A 21,331-nucleotide genomic window follows, 5' to 3' on the forward strand; every position below is an offset into this window, starting at 1 on the left:
GAGGATGAGTATTAATTGCAGCCTGAGGGGTTTTTTTAATTGCTCTTCTTAGAAATAATTTATATTCACCTGAAAGAGCAGCCAAGTGCTTGACTTATTGTCCCACAGAAGAGACGCCTCCTGCAATTGGTCATCAGTTCCACAGCTCTTCACTTCGTTGTCAGCCTAGGTTCTGTGCCCAGTTATGGAATGGCTATGGTGGGCGAAGATATGGAGGAATTTGACAAATTTTAAAATTGAAATGTTGTTAGACTGCAAGTCAGTATACTTCAGCAAGAGCAGTTATACTAGATGATCAAGACTAAAATGGGAATTTTGGATAAGTGTAAATTTACATAAAATGTAAATGTAAATTTAAAGTAAATTGGTTCAATTGCCTGAGGCAACAGTATTGACAGTTCATATCCTATCTTGCTTTTACATGTAAGACATAGTATTTTACACACAGATGCAATAAGCAGTATTTCAGGTAAGGTGACACCAATGCTCTGTCAGATGGCAACTACACTTCTGTATTCTTTATCCTTGTGATAAAATCCAAACTTTGCACGGTCAGAAGAAAATTTGACTATGCTGCATTCAGTCCCAAGTGAATACAGATTACAAAGGCTTGAAGCTCCAGTACAGGTCCCCAGTCATTGCCAATGGCCAAGCTGAAAATGAGTTAATATTTGGACTCTCTGTCTTTCTCTATGTCCTTTATTAATTCTCTAATCTTGTCCTTTAATCTACTCTCTTTTTTACATTCTTGTAGAAACTTTTGTTGTCTGTTTTATAATGTTTCCAGGTGTATTCATATGACCAAAAATAACTACTTACATCTTAAATTTATTGTCATCCTTTGTTGGTTTCTAAACATTCCCTAAATCTTAGGTTCACTATTAAACTTTATAATACTGTATTGTTTTTCTTTCTAGTTGATGTCACTTTTTCTCATTTAGTCTTTATTCCTCATTGGAATATGCGGTACTTGTACTGACATTTATGAAATAGCTCCTTCATTATTTGTCACTGCAGATCTACTGAATTGCCCTTCCATCTATTTTTCCAAAGAAAACAGCCTTTAACTAGTTTAATCTATTGTGGAATATCTCCACTCTTCTGTCAATTTACCATTTAACTTATTTTCCAGGGAAGATACTCTTCAACTAATTTGTCCTATTGTAACCATAGTTATTTTCTAATCTTGCTTCCTACTCATCCAGTCGGCAAAGTTGTTGCTGCTGTCAGGAGCAGGCGAGACAGGATTACAGTCTATGAGTGTTATCTAATGCTCTGTGGATTCCCATTATGCATTAATTCATATCGCCCCTCTCCCATACAGTAGCCCTGCCTCATGGGCGAATCCCGCCCCCCCCCCCCCCCCCCCCGGTACTGGAAACATCCCTCAATGTCCACTCTATCTAGGCCTTTGAATATTTAGTAGGTTTCAAAAATTTCCCTCATTCTTCTAAATTCCAGAGAGTACAGGCCCAAAGCTACCAAACACTCCTCATATCTTAACCGCTCATTCTTGGAATCAGTCTCACAAATCACTTCTGGATATGGTCTGACCAATGCCTTATAAAGCTTCTGCATTACATCTTTGCTTTTATATTCTAGCCCTCTTGAAAAGAATGCTAACATTGCACTTACCTTCCTTAATCGGCAAATTAACCTTCAGGGAATCCTGCATTGGGACTCCAAAGTTACTTTGCAATGCTGATTTCTGAATTTTCTCTCCATTTAGAAGCTAGTCTATGCCTTTATTCCTTCTGCTGAAGTTCATGACCATACACTTCCCTACACTGTCTCCCACCTGTCACTTTTTTGCCCATTCTCCTAATCTATTCAAGTTCTCCTGTAGTCTCCATGCTTCCTCAACACTACCTGCCCTTCCACCTGCTGTTGTATCATCTGCAACTTGACCACAAAGCTTTCAGTTCTGCTATCCAAATCGCTGACAGGTAATGTAAAAAATAGTGGACCCAACACCAACCCCTGCTTAACACCACTAGAAACCGGCAGCCAACCAGAAAAAGCCCTCTTTATTCCCAGTCAACCAATCTTCTATCCATAGAACATAGAACACAGAATAGTACAGCACAGTACAGGCCCTTCGGCCCACAATGTTGTCCTGACCCTCAAACCCTGCCTCCCATATAAGCCCCCACCTTAAATTCCTCCATATACCTGTCTAGTAGTCTCTTAAACTTCACGAGTGTATCTGCCTCCACCACTGACTCAGGCAGTGCATTTCACGCACCAACCACTCTCTGAGTAAAAAACCTTCCTCTAATATCCCCCTTGAACTTCCCACCCCTTACCTTAAAGCCATGTCCTCTTGTATTGAGCAGTGGTGCCCTGGGGAAGAGGCGCTGGCTATCCACTCTATCTATTCCTCTTATTATCTTGTACACCTCGATCATGTCTCCTCTCATCCTCTTTCTCTCCAAAGAGTAAAGCCCTAGCTCCCTTAATCTCTGATCGTAATGCATACTTTCTAAACCAGGCAGCATCCTTGTAAGTCTCCTCTGTACCCTTTCCAATGCTTCCACATCCTTCCTATAGTGAGGTGACCAGAAATGGACACAGTACTCCAAGTGTGGCCTAACCAGAGTTTTATAGAGCTGCATCATTACATCGCGACTCTTAAACTCTATCCCTCAACTTGTGAAAGCTAACACCCCATAAGCTTTCTTAACTACCCTATCTACCTGTGAGGCAACTTTCAGGGATCTGTGGACATATACCCCGAGATCCCTCTGCTCCTCCACACTACCAAGTATCCTGCCATTTATTTTGTCCTCTGCCTTGGAGTTTGTCCTTCCAAAGTGTACCACCTCACACTTCTCTGGGTTGAACTCCATCTGCCACTTCTCAGCCCACTTCTGCATCCTATCAATGTCTCTCTGCAATATTCAACAATCCTCTACACTGTCTACAACACCACCAACGTTTGTGTCATCTGCAAACTTGCCAACCCACCCTTCTACCCCCACATCCAGGTCGTTAAAAAAAATCACGAAAAGTAGAGGTCCCAGAACAGATCCTTGTGGGACACCACTAGTCACAATCCTCCAATCTGAATGCACTCCCTCCACCACCACCCTTTGCCTTCTGCAGGCAAGCCAATTCTGAATCCACCTGGCCAAACTTCCCTGGATCCCATGCCTTCTAACTTTCTGAATAAGCCTACCGTGTGGAACCTTGTCAAATGCCTTACTAAAATCCATATAGATCACATCCACTGCACTACCCTCATCTATATGCCTGGTCACCTCCTCAAAGAACTCTATCAGGCTTGATAGACATGATCTGCCCTTCACAAAGCCATGCTGACTGTCCCTGATCAGACCATGATTCTCTAAATGCCTATAGATCCTATCTCTAAGAATCTTTTCCAACAGCTTTCCCAACACAGATGTAAGGCTCACTGGTCTATAATTACCTGGACTATCCCTACTACCTTTTTTGAACAAGGGGACAACATTCGCCTCCCTCCAATCCTCCGGTACCATTCCTGTGGACAACGAGGACATAAAGATCCTAGCCAGAGGCTCAGCAATCTCTTCTCTCGCCTCGTGGAGCAGCCTGGGGAATATTCCGTCAGGCCCCGGGGACTTATCTGTCCTAATGTATTTTAACAACTCCAACACCTCCTCTCCCTTAATATCAACATGCTCCAGAACATCAACCTCACTCATGTTGTCCTCACCATCATCAAGTTCTCTCTCATTGGTGAATACCGAAGAGAAGTATTGATTGAGGACCTCACTCACTTCCACAGCCTCCAGGCACATCTTCCCACCTTTATCTCTAATCGGTCCTACCTTCACTCCTGTCATCCTTTATTTCTCCATGCCTCTATCTTTCCTGTAATACCAAGGACTCTCATCTTGTTAAACAGCTTGTGTGGTACCTTGTCAAAGCCTTTCTGAAAATCCAAGTAAACAACATCCACTGATTCTTTGTCTATCCTGTCTGTGTTGTCAGGCAAGATTTCCCCACAAGACAACCATGCTAACTTTGGCCTATTTTATCATGTGGCTTAAAGTACCTCAAAAGCTCATCCTTAATAATAGACTCTAACATCTTGACAACCACTGAAGTCAGGTTAACTGGCCTATTATTTCCTGTATTTTGCCTCCTCCCTTCTCAAAGAGTGGAGTGATAGTTGCAATATTCCAGTCCTCCGGAACCATTCCAGAAACCAGTGATTCTTGAAAGATTATTACCAATGCCTCCACAAACTCTCCAACTACCTCTTTCAGAACCCTGGGGTGTAGTACATCTGACCTATGTGACTTATTTGCCTTTAAACTTTACTGCTTCCCAAGCAAGATAGACTAATACCCAAGCACCCCAGGTCATGCCCCACGAACCTGTCTGAGGAAGTGACAAACATATGTGGTGTGTATGGATTATAGTAATGCATTTGATAATGTTCCCCACGGTAGGCTCATTCAAGTCTGCAGGCATGGGATCCAGGAAAGCTTGGTTGCATAGATTCAGAATTGGCTTGCCCACAGGAGGCAGAAGGATTGATGTATTCTGCCTAGAGCTTGCTGTTCCACAGGGATTTGTTCAGGGATCCCTACTCTTTGTGACTTGGATGAAGAAGTGGAAAGGTCATTTAGTGAGTTTGCAGATGACCTGAAGGTTGGTGGTGTTTTAGATAGTGTAGAGGGCTGTCATAATTATAATGGATACAAAGCTGGTCTGAAAAGTGGCGACTGCACTCACTTCTGCCCCCGATGCTCTCAAATTTCTGGCAGTGAAGAAATACAGAATAATTATTCAGTTCATCGGCCATTTCTTTGTTTCCTATTCCTACCTTTCCAGCATTTATTACCAAGGCAAGAGTTTCTGAGTCAAAGCATAAGCATGGATAGGGGATATAGTCACAGTATTTTCCCAGCACAGGAAAGTTAAATTCTCGGGGCACTGGATTAGGGTGAGAGGGAAAAGATTTGGTTGTCTCCAATGCGGCCTCCTCGATATTGGGGAGACCTGTTGTAAATTGGGGAACCACTTTGTTGAGCACCTCTGTTTCACCCACCAAAATTGGAACTTCCTGGTGGCCAAATTTTTAAATTCTGATTCCCATTCCCATTCTGACATGTTAGTCCATGAGGCCACCCTCAAGGTGGAGAAACAACATCTTAGTTCTGTCTGGGTAGCCTCCAACCTGATGGCAATTATCCTTCCAGTAAAATTTATCCTTCCAGTAAAAATAATCCCTCCCCCTCCCCTCTTCTTCAATTCTTCACTCTGGCCTTTTATCTATTCTCACCTGTCAATCACCTCCCCCAGGTCCACTTCTCCTTCCCTTTCTCCTATGGTCCACTCTTCTCTCCCATCAGATTCCTTCCTTTCCGTCCCTTTACCTTTCCCACCCACCTGGCTTCAACTATCACCTTTCAGCTAGCTTCCTTCCCGTCGCCCCACCTTTTTATTCTGTCGTCTTCCCCATTCCTTCTCAGTCCTGAAGAAGTATCTCAGTCCGAAATGTCAACTGTTCATTCATTTCCATGGATGCTGCCTGACTTGCTGAGTTCCTCCAGCATTTTGTGTGTGTTGCTAGAGATTTAAAGGTGTGGGTTTTTCCGCACAGGGAAGGTGGGTAGTTGGAACAAACTGCGAAAGGGTGTGGTCCGGATTGGTACAATTACAATATTTAAAAGATATATTGACAGAAAGGTTCAGAGTAGGGATTCCCAACCTGGATTCTATGGATCCTTGAATGTTATTGGTCCGTAGCATAACAAAGATCGGGAACACCTGGTCTCAACAGATACGAGGCAAACACAGGCGAATGGAATTGATATATACAAATAGTCGCCTTGGTTGGCCTTGATGAGTTAGATCATAGGGCCCATTTTCATTGTGCACAGGTCTATGAAACTCCCAGATTACATATCTGAAATCAGCTTGGGAACTTTTGTCTGGTCTAACAAAGTTATACAATTTTTAAATTTACTGTAATCTTAATTCAGGAGCATTTGAAAACTGGAATAACTTGTCGTTTCCTCCCCATCGCACTCCTTTGTTTTGTACAGATTATTTCAGAGAGAACAAAGCCCAGGATGCAGGAGTTCCAGTCAGAGGTCTTCATGATAATAGGCGGCTGTACGAAGGACGAAAAGTTTGTGGCAGAAGTAACCTGCTTGGACCCACTCCGGCGAAGTCGCCTGGAAGTGGCCAAGCTACCAATCACAGAGCAGGAGATGGAGAGCGAGAACAAGAAATGGGTGGAATTTGCATGTATCACTTTCCGTAATGAGGTCTACATCTCAGGTGAGCCCTGAGTCTAGAGGTATTTAATCCACTAGCAGCAGTGGACATTGATTTCCATTAGTATTCTTACCAAATATCAAGTTGAAACGCAGGGAGCAATCAAACTTTTTAGCAACCCAGATGAATGGTCTTGACCCGAAACACCAACTGTCCATTTCCCTCTATAGATGCAGTTCGTTTTTCCTCCAGATTTCAACATCTGTAGTCTCTGGTGTCGCTAGTCAATCTTTTACTTCAGTTAACCAGAATTCCCATGAATCACAGTGCATCAGTAGTGGAACAAGGGAGCATTAGTTTGTACGTATCTCAACATTTTTGTTTTGTTTTAACCTAGGCACCATTTTATACCTTATTTGTTTTGTTTTAAAATAATTAGTTACAAGATTAACACAAAAGTTAAATTACTTTCACTCTTCAGGGTGAACTTTAACCCCTGTGGTGCCCGTTAGTCGTGGAAGGCATATGGCAAGCCGGTAGTCACTGTACCCTAATAGCATGGCATGAACAAATTGTCATTTTGAAGGAGGGGCAGGCAATCAACTTGGATGGACCTCTTGCTGGTCTACCGCTTGGATCTCTGAATCTTGGTCAGTTCAGAGACAAACTGGTGAGCGAATCTTCTGACTGGCTTGCCCTATTTACACTCAGTGCCTGACAATCAGGAGCAGGAGGACGAATTGCAGCCAGAGCTTGTGGAACAGTCCCTTCAAGTACTCAAGCAGGGCTGAATCCTCACATACTCATGTTCATATGGGCTTCTGCAGGCCACAGGAATGGCAGGTAACTGGGATTCTACAAACCAATGGCACTGTGCAGTGCAATCTGCCCCAGCTCCCCATTGTGAAGGGGAAGCACCCCCATCTGGAGAAACCTCTGCTTGGAGCCCTTATCCTCTCATTGTCAGATGACAAGAGCGGACCACCAGGGGACACCTGGACTGCAGACAAGGGTGAGGAGCTGGGGAGTATGCTGCAGCAGCCCACTTTGTGGTTGTCAAATTGCATGGAAGGCATTTCAAAGGGATGGCAAGCTTCCAAGCAGTGAGTGATTCTGACTAAGTGGGTCTCAACTCGATTACAATTGCCCAGTCCCTTAAAATCGGCCTGAGCCCCGGGGGCTCCTCTATCATCCAGTTGGCCCCTCCCCGCTGTATCTGATTTGTAGATGTTTTATGGGGAGCGTAGAGAAACCTTTACTTTGTATCTGACCTATGCCGCATTTGACTTGCAAATATTTGATTGGGATTGTGTGCAGGAAGCTTTTTACCGTACCATGGCCAGGTCACACCTGACCTGTAGGTGTTCAGAGTATAGGGGACTTGTTCTCATGTCAAGCCCATGCTGTTCTGTCCTGAGAATGTTTGCTGCTCTAGCGAGCAGGAGACTTTATTTTAGCGTCAATAGCTTTTCCAGGCAAGCTGTGGCAAAGGACTAAGGAACTTACCCACTCTTTTCTTGCCTTGATCTAACTGTTTGCATTTTTTTAACCATAGCTGACTGGAAATGGTGGGACATTGCAATGGGAGATGAGCTGTATGGCTGTCATTGGGAAATATGGAAATTTACAAAGCACTAGAATCCCTCACCCTAAAGAAGTGAAAAATTCAGTACAAAAGGTTACGCATGTGCCATTGCTGGTTCCGGCAGCCCCATTAACAATCGTTGAGTTTTAAAAGTAAATCCCATGGAAGTTCCATGCAGATTGGCTCACTGCCAGGCTGATATTCAAAGAGTTCAGTGTTGAAAAAATTGTTAACTGTATCCTGGGAAGAAATGAAGATACAAAGAGGATATTTAGCATGTGTTAATCTTGGTATTGGTCAATTAGTGTTGCACTTATTCTGCAAAACACTGCTTCCTCCACAGGGCTTGTAATTCTTACAAATTTCCTCAGCCTCCCGGCTTTCCTGCCCTTTCATCAGTGGCCAGTGATTTTCAGAGGTTTTGGAGCTAAGCACTCTATCCAGCTTAATCACATGTACGCAGATTTGGTATCAGCACCGTGCCTGACAAAGAAAATTGCTCCATTCCAGTATTCCACACTTCAACTGTCCCAATCTCCACTTCCTCTTCACCAAGAGAGGAAGCTTTTGTTTTGCCACAGTCCTGTGTGCTAACTGTTCCCCTGTTCTAGACTCCCTCCAGAAGAACTAACCTTCCCTTGCAAAACAAAAATTAAAAATGCAGATGTTGGAAATCTAAAGTAAAAACAGAAAATGCCTGAAATGCGTAGCAGGTTAGGCTGCATCTGCGGCTAAGATAAAAAAGGGTTAACGTTGATCTGAAATGAAAACTTTCTTTCTCTTCCCACAAAGGTGGCCTAACTTGCTGAACATGTCCCAGATTTCCAGTTAACTTTTTAACTTTTCTATATGTTTACTGTGTTGAAGCTTGTTACTGCCTTGCATCTCATTCCACCTTCAAAACCCGAGGCAATATTCATGCCAACATTCATGATATCAGATTTTTGTAACACGGAGAGCTATTGTGCCTGCTGGCACTCTGTTATTTGAAAATGCTATCAATTAGTCACTACCCTAGCTTGTTGCTTTATTTGTTTATCCAGTTTTGCTTAAGTAGTTGGAACTCTGCATGAGATCTCCTGTCTCAGAGTCAAGAAGATGATGGATTCAAATGACACTAACTCCAGTAACTGTTCCAAATTACTGGAAACTTTAGCATAGTATCTGAATCACTCTACTGCTTGTGCACTTGAGTTCTGCCTGTCCCTCCACCCAAACCTGGGTTTGTTCATCTGAACTTGATTCTTTCAGACAATGTGCAAAGTCTGGCCACATTGCAGAGACATGAGAGAGAAACAAAATCTTTGTTAGCATTCTGTGGTAGCTTAGAGGATGTGAGTATTACATTATTAGAGATTCTGCTTTTTAAATGAAATCTCAAACTGAAGCACTGTCTGCTTTCTAAATTGGATGTCAATGATCCCAAGAAGAACATGGGAGATGTTCATGCAACACACATCAAAGTTGCTGGTGAACGCAGCAGGCCAGGCAGCATCTCTAGGAAGAGGTGCAGTCGATGTTTCAGTCCTGACGAAGGGTCTCGGCCTGAAACGTCGACTGCACCTCTTCCTAGAGATGCTGCCTGGCCTGCTGCGTTCACCAGCAACTTTGATGTGTGTTGTTTGAATTTTCAGCATCTGCAGAATTCCTGTTGTTTGGGGGATGCTCATGCTGTTTTATCTAATATTTACCCAGGGGTGGACAACCTTTTACATTCCATGCATCAATTTTTTCACGCACGATTTCGGATGCGATTTTTTCACGCACAGGTTCTATATTAACATATTTTTACAAGAATTGTATGGGGGTACAAGAGTTGTATGGCGCATCTGAGCTCGTGAGTGAAAAAATTGGCACATGGAATGTAAAAGGTTGGCCACCCCTGGATTAGATTAACCACTTTGCTGTTGAGGGAGCTTGCTATGTACAAGTTGGCCACTGTAATTCTGACTGGTGAGTACTCTTCAATAATTCCAAATTCACTGTCAGGGATTTCAAAAGCACTAAGATCATTATAGAAATCCTTTTTCACAAGAGCCTTGGGACGGGAGATAACAGGATAAAAATAGAAACAGCTGGAGACACTCAGCAGGACGGGCAGCTTCTGTGGAAGAGAAAGAGGGTTAATAATTTGGGTCCAAGACCTTTCATCAGAACAGTATGATAGGAAATAATGGATATGGTTGTGTGTTCCTTCATTCTACTCAGTTTTGGGCTGTATGAGCATGGTTACCATGCACAGATTGTCATTTCAGTGAGACTGGGCAGAGTTCCTTTCTGTTTTGCTATATAATGTGCTTGCACCATCCTATTGGAAGATGCACTGATGATCATAACAACATACTCCATTAAGAAAAATCATCTCATCTTTTGTTCTCCCGTCAGTTACCAAGCTTTCCACCACTGGAAACACTTTGATATCAGTTACCATCAGAATCATTAATAATTCTGGGTATCCTAAGCCTGTGCTCAACCCCACCCCCCAACCTCTAACCTTTCCAATGGCATCTTATCTAGTTCACCTGGAGAAGTCAGAGCACAGTTGGCAATAGCCAGTGGTGAAGGCACAGGAGGTTCTCACTGTCCAGTGATGTGAAACATTTTTCATCACCACGCCGTCAGTTTTGCAATCTGCTACTAGTAAACACTTTATCCATATTAATGCAAGCAATCCTGCAGATGCTGTAAGTCTTGAGCAACACACAAAAATGCTCGGTAAGTCAGGTAGCATATATGGAGTGGAATAACCAGTCAATGTTTCGGGACCCTTCATCAGGACTGCATATTAAGTCTGCATGGGATGGTCGGTGTGTCTATGTGAGGGAGATTAATAGTAATATTTCTCTTGGGCTCTCCAGGTGGTAAAGAAACTCAACACGAGGTTTGGAAGTACAATGCCTCCTTAAATAAATGGATTCAAGTTGAATATTTAAACACTGGACGGTGGCGGCATAAGATGGCCGTTCTGAATGGCAAGGTGTATGCGATTGGAGGCTTTGATGGCATCACACGACTCAACAGTGTGGAAGCATACGACCCATTTCACAACTGCTGGACTGAGGTATCTACCAAGGGGGATATCAGGCAGTGTAATGCAAACCTCAGACTTCAGTACCTTGACAATTTCTTCTCTGTGCTCTCATCAATTTCATACAGTACATCCTGTGGCAAAGTTTTCCCTTGATGCTATTTTTGCCATGTCTGCATGTCACACCTATCGAGAAAGAATATGAACCATAACCTTTTAACCTCCCAGACATATCAAAGCACTTCACACCCAATATGTCACATTTTAGCTGAAGTTTCTAATGAAATGCAGGGAAACTGATACAACAAATTTTACAGAACAAGGTAATTGGGAAAGATGACAGAGTTATGGATTACTATGTTTGTTGGAGGAAAGTATCTGCAAAGGTACTACACTAAAATCTTGTCTTAGATATTGTGCATGAGCAAAAGAAGGTAGACTTGACAGAGATGAGAATGCAAACAGAAGCCACTAGAAAATATTTATTGAAGTTAAAATAGCAATCCATTTATTTGAATAAAATAAATAGATCCAATCTGTTAATATTTGTATCTAAATAAGGACTGTTGTGAACCCAAGTTATTCCAAAGTTTACAGTTTAAAAAAATAGTATCTTTTAACGATGACCCTGTTATGTTTAGGAACAGCAGCTTCCAGTAAATGCACAGCAAGATCTCACAAACAAAAATGTCCAGAAATTCTGTACTTGTTTTTCAGATGTTAGTAGAAGGAGAAAAATTGGCCAACACCTGGGTGAAAATCCTCCAGCTTTTCAGATAGTTTCTCATTTTACCTTAAAGACAGCTGATATGATAGTATCTTTCCCGTGTTGCTCTGCAATGTCGGGTTGGATTATATTTTCAAGGAGTTAGACTTGAGTCAGGAAACAAGAACAAACTACTCAACTTAAACAAGCCCAACTTTTCCCCATAGATCTTTATATTTAATTAAAATGTAAATTAGCTAAAAGCCTGGCTTGGTCCAACCATGTTGACCCCAGGCCAAGAAAGCTCACCAGAGCCTCTACTTTCTCAGGAGCCTAAAGACATCTGGCATGCCCCTTTGACCCTCACCAATTTTTATTGACGCTTTAGGAAAGCAGCCTATCTGGATGTGTCACAGGTTGCTGTGGCAACTGCTCTGCCTTTGACCGCAGGAAACTGCAGAGAGTTGCACACACAGCTCAGCACGTCACAAAAGCCAGTCTCCCTTTCTTGGACTCTGTCTACACTTCTCGTTGCCTTGATAAAGCAGCCAGCAGAATGGAAGACCCCACTCACCTGGACATTCTCTCTTCTCCCCTTCTGCATTGGGCAGAAGATACCATCAGGGTCAAGGACAACTTCTATCCCACTGTCATAAGCCGGTAAGGTGGACTTGACTTCCTGCAGTCTACTTCCATGTGACTTTGCACCTTGTTGTCCACCAGCACTGTAGTTCCTCTGACATTGTAACACTTTATTCTGCATTCCTCATTGCATTGTTGTAATGAATGGTATGCCAGTTTGCCATGTGACAATAATACACCAATTTACAACCGAGGATAGGCTATTTGGCTCGACAGAAGTGTCTGTGCAGCAGCATGTTTGAAAATTCCATCATGAAATTCCTTTCCATGTCACCTCTCGAGGATTCTCAAATCCATAATCAGTGACTCAAAGGTTCAAACATTGTGCCATCCTGCCCCTCTGTTCATTTCCGAACAACTCTCTTTGAGGCAGTAATTACAATCCATTCCTCCTCTTTGTCTGATGCACCAACCAACCTAACTGAGTAAAGCTGTTTCCAGATCTTTAACCTTGCTCGTATTGTGCATGGGGCAGATGTTAGCTGGTGATCATTTGCATGCTCATTGTCCATATAGTGGAGGAACGCAGGTATCTGACCAAGACACCTGGGTTGTGGGGTAGTTGATTAAACCTTGGTGAAGTGCTAAGATCAAATACATTAAGCTGTTACTCTCACATTTGTTTGTTGTAAGACAATTTCCTTCAACATCACATTTCACTGCTAAGACATTGGAGGCAGCTTTTCCACCTGTACCTGGGAAATAGTACATAACACAGAAATAGAATTAGGGAGAAATTAATAATAAAGTCTTCTTTTTTTAAACCCATTTATATTCAAAATCTATGAAATAACTATTTTTGTGATGGTATTGGGTTTGCTGACTGTGAAGCTTTAAACTCAAACAAAGACCTTAAGCCCTATCGGAGATAAATAGCCATGAGTATACTCACTAAAGGGAGACTGTACTGTGACTACCCAATCTTCAAAGACTCCTCCACTTGCCGTGTTTATTCTCCATGCGGAGTTTAGTTGCCAATACCCACTATGTGAGCATTGAGTCCCTCTCCCTGTCAAGGAGAAGGTACTTCCAGCTAACAAAGTAATTTAAAATACAATTCATTTATTTTCAGTGATACACATTTAAACGCAAACAACACTCTTAAAGCACATTTAATACTCACAGAGGATTTCTATCTTAAACATTTCTAAATTACAAACCAATTCTAAAACACAACACACAAAAGATAAAGGATTTCCAAAACACAGGAACAAATCCTATAAACTAAAAAGATTAATGAAAGGTGCAGACGAACAAATCATTTGATGCAGAAACTGTAGCCTGGGGAATTGAATCTAATTCACCCCATGTTTCTTTCATGTTTGTTGATGTTCCTTAACTCATTTCTAATAAGCCTGAACTGCCTTCTACACTTAGACCCTTTTCTGTCACCTGGGTGACTTCACACACATAGAAACATAGAATCATAGAAAACCTACAGCACAATACAAGCCCTTCAGCCCACAAAGCTGTGCCGAACATGTCCTTGCCTTAGAACTACCTAGGCTTACTCATAGCCCTCTATTTTTCTAAATATGATATTTCCTCAGATGTCCTTTTTTATACAGTCTAAAAGCATTTTGGAGACACAGGCCTCTGCAAATGATTTAAAGCTAACTTACTTCAGTACATTAAACTCCCAAAATTAATAGTTCAGTTATTGACATGCTAAGTGATGTGCTTCCATCTGGTCTGCAAGTTTTTTTTTGAACTTAACAACTTAGTCCATTTGTGTGTTTTGAAACAAGCCAATTTAAATAACACATTGTATAATACTGCACCTCTAAGCAATAAGATAGGATGCTATGAGCTAGCATCTGTTTCTCACAGACAGAGTATCTGCATATATGTATACAGGGCTTGTTTGTAAAGCTGTGTTTTTAACTTCAGGCTGATTACTGCAGTCCATTTACATTTTAAGAGCTGCAGACTGACTCCCCTTTACTTCCAGAAGTTAATCAGCTGTTATTAGTTGGAAGTTTACTAATGTTTGTTTGTAATCTTACAAATGGCAGCTGTTGTGTTTAGAAAACAAGCTTAGCAAACAACCAAAGGGCCCACTGCCCAAGAAGTGAATGTTCATCACCATTTAATTTTATTGTTTTATTTAATATTATTTCTTTTGCCACAGGGAGTTCCACTCCTCATAAATGTGAGTTCATTTGCCGCTACTACCTACAATAAGAAGCTATATATTATTGGCGGAGGACCCAATGGGAAACTGGCTACAGACAGAACCCAGTGTTATGATCCTGTGACAAATACGTGGAGCCTGAAATCACCTATGCCTATAGAAGCCAAGTGCATCAATGCTGTTACATTTAAGGACCATATTTATGTTGTGGGTATGTGAAGGTGGTTGTTTACTGTGGATCTCTATGTGATGAGTGCACAACAGAAAGATATTTATGACAGCAAAGACCATTGACTCTTCATCTAAATCAAGATTCACCTTTGTCCTCATTTGACTTCTGTGCTATTCTAACCTATTTAGAAAGTACTGGTTTACGTTAACTGTAGTAATGGATTAGGCATTTATAGCATCTTGGTGGTAAAGTCGTGTGGAGCTGCTTTGTCCAATCACTTTCATTTTATTTATTCAATACAACTAATAAAATATCAGGCATTACCAACAAGGTCAGTGTTCCACTACTCTACTAGGAAATGTTTTTATATCTGCTACAAGTTTATTGAAGTATAAATTATGTGAGAGAAAGAGCATAGCATTTGCAAAAGGATCTAGATTAAGTGAGTTGATAAGACTGACAAAACCTTAGCAGGTGGAAATCCACAGCGAAGTGCGTGATAATCCGTTATGAATCCACCAAAGAAAAGTTGGTGAACTCCCTCAGAATCAAACTGGCAAATGGAGTGTTAGCACCTACTTCAAGAAGCTGCAACACAAAAATCAGGAAGTGAGTCCATATTATTCTGATGTATCGGAATAGTGGGAGGATATCAGAATCAGATTGAGGTCTAATATCACTGGCATATGTTGGAAAACTTGTTAGTTTTATAGCACCAATACAATGAAATACATAATAAATAAATAGAGAAGAGAAAAAACTGAATTGCACTAAATGTATATACATCAGTAAATACACACACACACACACATATATATCTCAAAAATATTTAAGTTAAGATAAGTAGTGCAGAAAAAGAAATAAAATTGAGGTAAACAACAAACAAAATAGAGGTAAGGTAGTGTTCGTGGGTTCAATGTCCTTTCAGAAATCAGATGGTAAAGGGAAAAAGCTGTTCCTGAGTCGTTAAATGTGTGCTTTCAGGCTTCTGTAGCTCCTTCTCAATGAGGGAAGGGCCTCTCCTGGGTAGTGAGGGTCCTTAATGATGGTTCTACAGAATGACCTCAGAGACACAAGTCGGCCCCTTTAGTTTAATGAAAGGGTATTTCTGCAAGAATCTCAGCTGTTTTAGTTTAGATAGGTTCATTGTTGGAAAAAACTTTTAATAAACTTTTAAAGATTTAAAACATTCTTTAATAGAGTAAGTTGGTTCTTTTTTGGCTAGAAAATTTGGAAGTAATTGATTTTAACTATGTTATCTCTTTTAAAAATTGATTTGCCTTAAATTATTTAAGTTGTTTGGTATTTTTTACTTTAAGAATTCCTTCTGCATGTTCACATGGGGAGAACAGTCACAGATAAGCCTTTTCCAAGTCAGTGCTGAGTTGCCACATACCATAAAATTTGGGCCGGTATCTCCTGTACGTTAACCCTGGTGTTTGAGATCCACAGAACAAGAAAGTATATTGTGCATTTGATCTCCAAACATCAGTGAAAGTACTGAAGCCCATTGTAAAAAATGATCCTCTAACATTCAGTCACCTTGATCCAGAGTCCTTGGCTATTAATTTGTATTAGGGCTGTGTTTTTCAGTTGCAATTTTATTTATTTATTTATGATTGAATAGTTAGACTTTAGGAAGTATGCCAGATTAGAGAAGCATCACGTTAGCTATTTTGAATGATGCAAATTGGCAACTGTATAACATACATCCCCGATGGATTGATTGGAAGTTGCTGCTCAGAGATTTAAATTTCCCTGGTTGTTTGTTATATGTTGCCAGCAAACAACAGCGCCACCTCCTGGATAATCCTACATATGTGCAAAAGCATTTTCAGAGCAGTTTTCATAGCATCTGTTGCAAGACAAATTTCACAACATATGCTGGTGATATTAAACCTGATTTTGACTCTGACTCTGATTCATTAATTTCTCCTCTATCAGATGAAATACCTAAAAATATAACTCAGGAAGGCAACACCGGCGATAGAAGGAGTTGCTTTTGAAATATTTGGGTCAGGAAGAGCTTTTTGCAGAAAGGAGTACTGTATTTCATTTGCGGAATAAATTACACAAGGAAAGACATTGAAACAGGGGTCATGAAAAAGCACAATATGATTCTAGAGAAAGAGTAGATTGAAGGATAGGATGAAAGGATAGGGTGGGCGTAAACAATTAGGTGAAATGTTGAGTAGGTGGGTTATGTAAGGCAGGAGGCAGAAGTAGGTGTGTTATAGACAATGGGACAGGTGATAAGATGACAGAAGGGATTGATGTACATAGTGAAGGTGAAGTATAGGAATAGGAAAATGATTCAGTGGCTACATTTGAGACAAAAAAGGTTGATGGTATTTAGAGAGCTGCTCATTTGTGGTTTAAGCACATTGTAAGGATGAAATAGGTGGTGAGATGGTAATAGAGAATTGGTGAATATTGTGAGGGGGGTGTTGGGGTGTTGGGATGAGGCAGTGGAAAAAAGAGGAATTCCATCAGATTCACTAACAAGTTCCAACTGAACATGCTATGCTGCTATCAATTTCCACTGTTGTAGCTGCCATATAGAACAAAATAGTTTTTATTTGAAAGCTTCAAACATTTTTGATTATATTTATAAAATAAGTTTTCTATTACCATACCTAGTTAAAGGAGGCCAAGTGCGGATATGCTATTGGACACCGTATTAAATAGTTTGGAAGTTACAAAGCCTTTGGAAGGACACAATTTGTGAGAACCGTGTGATGTAGTGGGTGTTACACGTCTGAGCACTCATCAGGATATACAGAGGAAGTGTTCGAAATGCCAGTCAGGATGCCATGTTGGATTGATGCCATTTGCCATTTTTAAACTCCACCTATCAACTAACACTCTTACTTAAAAATACACGGCCAAACATGTTATGCACCAAAAATGATTTTCAAATAGTGCAACTTAAAAGGTTTATCAACTGTTATATTTGTTAATGTCCTTCTATTGGGATTCTACAGGAGCAGGCCCAAGGTGCAGGTAGTGGAAAGTTAGATATTAGAGAAAGGTGGTTGAAACGGGGAGTGATACATGTGAAGCCAAAGAAATATGGCGGGAATAGGAAAACTAGTTCCATAAAATAACAAATTTCACGACCTGATTCTGATAGTCAATTAGATCTGAGGATAAGTTTACAATTAACTTCATTTATGTGATTCAAATTTCACTGAAACTCAGTTTGTATGTTATAAAATGAGGCCATTTTGCCCTTCTTTGTACAGGTGTAAAGGAAAAGTTAGATTGGTTAGGAAGTAGAGAGTAGTGGAGAATTAATAAATTTTTCAGACCAGAAGAAGGTGTTTGTTGAAAGGCATACTCATCATTTGGTACACACCGGGCTTAGAGGAAACAATTCCAGATTGCAATCGACACATGACTTAATAAAATAATTCAAGAAGATACATGTGGACGATTAGAATGAGTGGAGACACAGCCAGATAAAACCAGAATAATGAAGCAAGATGTCATCTGAGTGTGGCAACTCATTGCAAACAGCTCTCTGCAGATCTCTTCATTACAAACTGCTCTCTGCGAATCGCTTCATTACAAACTGGTCTCTGCAAGTTTCTTCATTACAAACTGCTCTCTGCAGATCACTTCATTGCAAACTGCTCTCTGCAAATCACTTCATTACAAACCGCTCTCTGCAAATCTCCTCATTACAAACTGCCCTCTGCAGATCCCTTCATCGCAAACTGCTCTCTTCAGATTCCTTCATTGCAAACTGCTCTCTGTAGAACTCTTCATTACTCACAAGCATTCCACTCTTTTAAATCTAAATTCCAAGACTCTAAGAATTCTGTGCTTCCTCTATAACTATAGTACTATATTTTATAATCTCTTATTTCAGTTCCCTTGTACTACCTCCATGTACTGATGTGTCCAAATGATCTTTATGGGTGGCATGCTCTCTCTGCACTTTGGTGAATGTGACAATAATAAGCTAATTTTCCAAATTAACTCAAAATAGGGTGAGGTGATTAATTATCCATGTCTAGTTTCTATCTCAGTACACATACAATATATTTTAAAGGGACTTCTTGAATAGTTCAATCATACCAGTGAAGGATACCATGAGAGTTGGATTCATGAATGTTACTGCTCTGTTATGAAGTGCCAACCTAAAGGATCTGTCCTAGTGTGTGAAAAGTAGAATCCAAGGCAGATGTCACCTATTATCAATTTGTGGTTATTTAATTTGTTAGAACAATGATTAAATACAACAGATTCTGCAGAATGGTCCGATGGTTTTCTTTTTCCAGAATTTTTTTCCCCCCAGAGGAGCATCTGGCCTGTGCCACTCCGCATTTCTCCTATGACTGCCAGCCAGAGGTGCATATGTAAATATTGTTTTCTTAGAAGCAGCTTCTTGTGGATGTAGGCGGCAGATGTGAATCCACAGGAAAATAATCAGCCTCATTCCTCATCTAAGCAGCTGATGAAAGTAGCTGTTGGGCAACTTCGAAGCAGCCCACATCTATCACTTAAATACAATCAGTTTTGGGACTTTTGGTTATTACCTGGCTGTTGTAAATTAATTTTTCAACAGCTGTGAGTGTGGCTCCATGCAGGGAATATGGGGCAGCTGAGCCAGACCTTAGATAGCATTCTACATTGTCAGTGACATGGAACAAAAGGGGCCTCACAAGGAGAGCATATGCGGAGGGGGTGGCTGGATGGGGCTGAGGGACACAGAGCAATGAGGAGCCTTACTGGTAGCTGGAGATCAAGACAAATGGTATGTGCAGAAGAGAAACTTGGTTTTAATGCCTCTGTAGTAAATGAACAGGTGCTACAGTATCACCAGAGCAAACCACCAGCCTCGGTTTCTGCCAGGCATGACTCTCAGTGTTAATCTCTCTCTCGCTCTCTCTATTTCCCCAGGTGGTGCAATGAAGGCCCTGTACTGCTACAGCCCCACAGAGGACTCGTGGGCTCTCGTCACGCAGTTCGGCCACGAGCGCGCCAGCTGTGGGATTGCAGCCTGCAGCAACAAGCTCTTCATTACCGGCGGCCGCGATGAGAAGAACGAGGTCATTGCCACCGTGCTCTGCTGGGACACAGAGAAACAAAAGCTGACGGAGGAGTGTGTCCTGCCCCGCGGAGTCTCACACCACGGCAGCGTCACCGTGAGGAAGTCCTACACGCACATCCGCCGCATCGTCCCTGGGGCAGTTTCCGTATGACACATAGCTGAAGTGTGAGAAGCTTTCTCACCTGCAGTGTGGCTGCCTGGGCTTTTGGGGAGACTTTGCCTGGAAAGTCAGAGACAGTTAGTAAAGTGTGGAGCCTGTCACCTGGATCTTGAGTCAGTGGAAAGCATCAAAGAACTGGCTACACACCCAATACAAATGGGACAAACACAACATTGACAAAAGAGTTGGGAACGTGAATCTAATCCAAAAAAGATACCTTGAATTCCTTTTAGTGCATAAAGGAACTGGAAGATACAGGTCACATATTGAAAATGTCTAATTGAAGAACACTGGGGTAGAAAAGAGGGACATTGAGAATGAGGGGACGTAGAGGGAAAATGGCAAGGAATGAGGGAGATTACATAAATTGAAAAGAAGATTAAAAACCTCAGGTACTGTGCTCTCCTCTATGTACTGTCATCACATTAGGAGACATCGGCTACCCATTGGCTTGGGCTGGAGGCAATATGAGCTTACAGCCAGAACGAGGGTTGTTCATCTACTGCTCCCACCTGGCCCTCTTGGGTCAGAAAACCCTTGGCCTCAGGCAGCCATTTCTCCATCTCTTGCCACTACCTGCAATCAGGCCATGGGCTGCAATTCTCATTCTCTCTAGGCCCCACCTAGGAGAGGCAGCAAACGGTGGCACAGGTAGAGTCCACCCTTCCTGGCCCTGGCCCTGGCCCGCGGGCGCAGGTGTGCCTCCTACTGTTTGGCAGTACAGGAACTATAGATATTCATGTTGATGCAGGCAGGATTTCTTGCAGCAGATGCTATTCATTGATAAAAGAGGATCCACTTGGACGCAGCACCAGGGAACCTAGCATGCAGCTGAGGCCTTGCTGGATTGACATGAGGTTGATTGGAAGATGGGCAAATAAGTTCCCCTGCTTTTTTACCCATCTCCTGGAAAGAAGAACCCATAAGTGCCAGTTGCGGGAGTAAAGGCCTGAAAGCCTTTAGTAGATTTGGGCCACTGTGACTGGAACAGATCCCTTCTGTTCTCAATCTCTAGTCTGAGGAAATTTATCTACATACACGTGTGAAAATTTCTAGATTTTGCGTCACTTTAGTAATTGGTCACTGGAGGATGCAATTATCTTTACTTCAATCAATGTTTATGACAGCACCTCTTTTGTCAGTGATTGTGCAAGCAATGTCCTGGGCATATTTGTTAAACAATAACCTGTGTACTCAGACTGTGGAATATTCCATTTACTCAAATATTTGGAATCAATATACAGAGGGCACAAATAATTGGAACAAAATAAATGTTGGGCTGTGATCTCTATCTTGAAGTGTATTTAACGATTCAGTGTCGGAGGTACAATGATCAACTAAATATCCTGCTGTGATTCTCACCAATATCGTATTAATCAATACAACAATTCTATATTTATAATCATATAACAAGTACAGCACGGAAACAGACCATCTCGGCCCTTCTAGTCCGTGCCGAACTCTTACTCTCACCCTTACCGACCTGCACTCAGCCCATAACCCTCCATTCCTTTCCTGTCCATATAGCTATCCAATTTAACTTTAAATGACAATATCGAGCCTGCCTCAGCCACTTCTGCGGGAAGCTCATTCCACACAGCTACCACTCTCTGAGTAAAGAAGTTCCCC

The 21,331-nt window shown here is 41.6% G+C and overlaps 1 protein-coding gene across 2 annotated transcripts in view; it reads left to right on the forward strand.

Moving 5' to 3' along the window:
- The window catches only part of klhl6 (kelch-like family member 6), a 53,461-nt gene extending 32,468 nt beyond the window's left edge, over nucleotides 1-20,993 (forward strand). For both annotated transcript variants that reach the window (XM_072255697.1, XM_072255698.1), the window contains exons 4-7: nucleotides 6,042-6,279; nucleotides 10,660-10,862; nucleotides 14,309-14,522; nucleotides 19,392-20,993. In XM_072255697.1, the coding sequence (XP_072111798.1) occupies nucleotides 6,042-6,279; nucleotides 10,660-10,862; nucleotides 14,309-14,522; nucleotides 19,392-19,693 (957 nt within the window). In that variant the 3' untranslated portion in view covers nucleotides 19,694-20,993. The remainder of the gene's footprint in view (nucleotides 1-6,041; nucleotides 6,280-10,659; nucleotides 10,863-14,308; nucleotides 14,523-19,391) is intronic.
- The last annotated feature ends 338 nt before the right edge of the window (nucleotides 20,994-21,331 follow it).

This window comes from Mobula birostris, chromosome 4 (assembly GCF_030028105.1).
Source record: "Mobula birostris isolate sMobBir1 chromosome 4, sMobBir1.hap1, whole genome shotgun sequence".
In the NCBI taxonomy this organism is placed as follows: Eukaryota; Metazoa; Chordata; class Chondrichthyes; order Myliobatiformes; family Myliobatidae; genus Mobula; species Mobula birostris.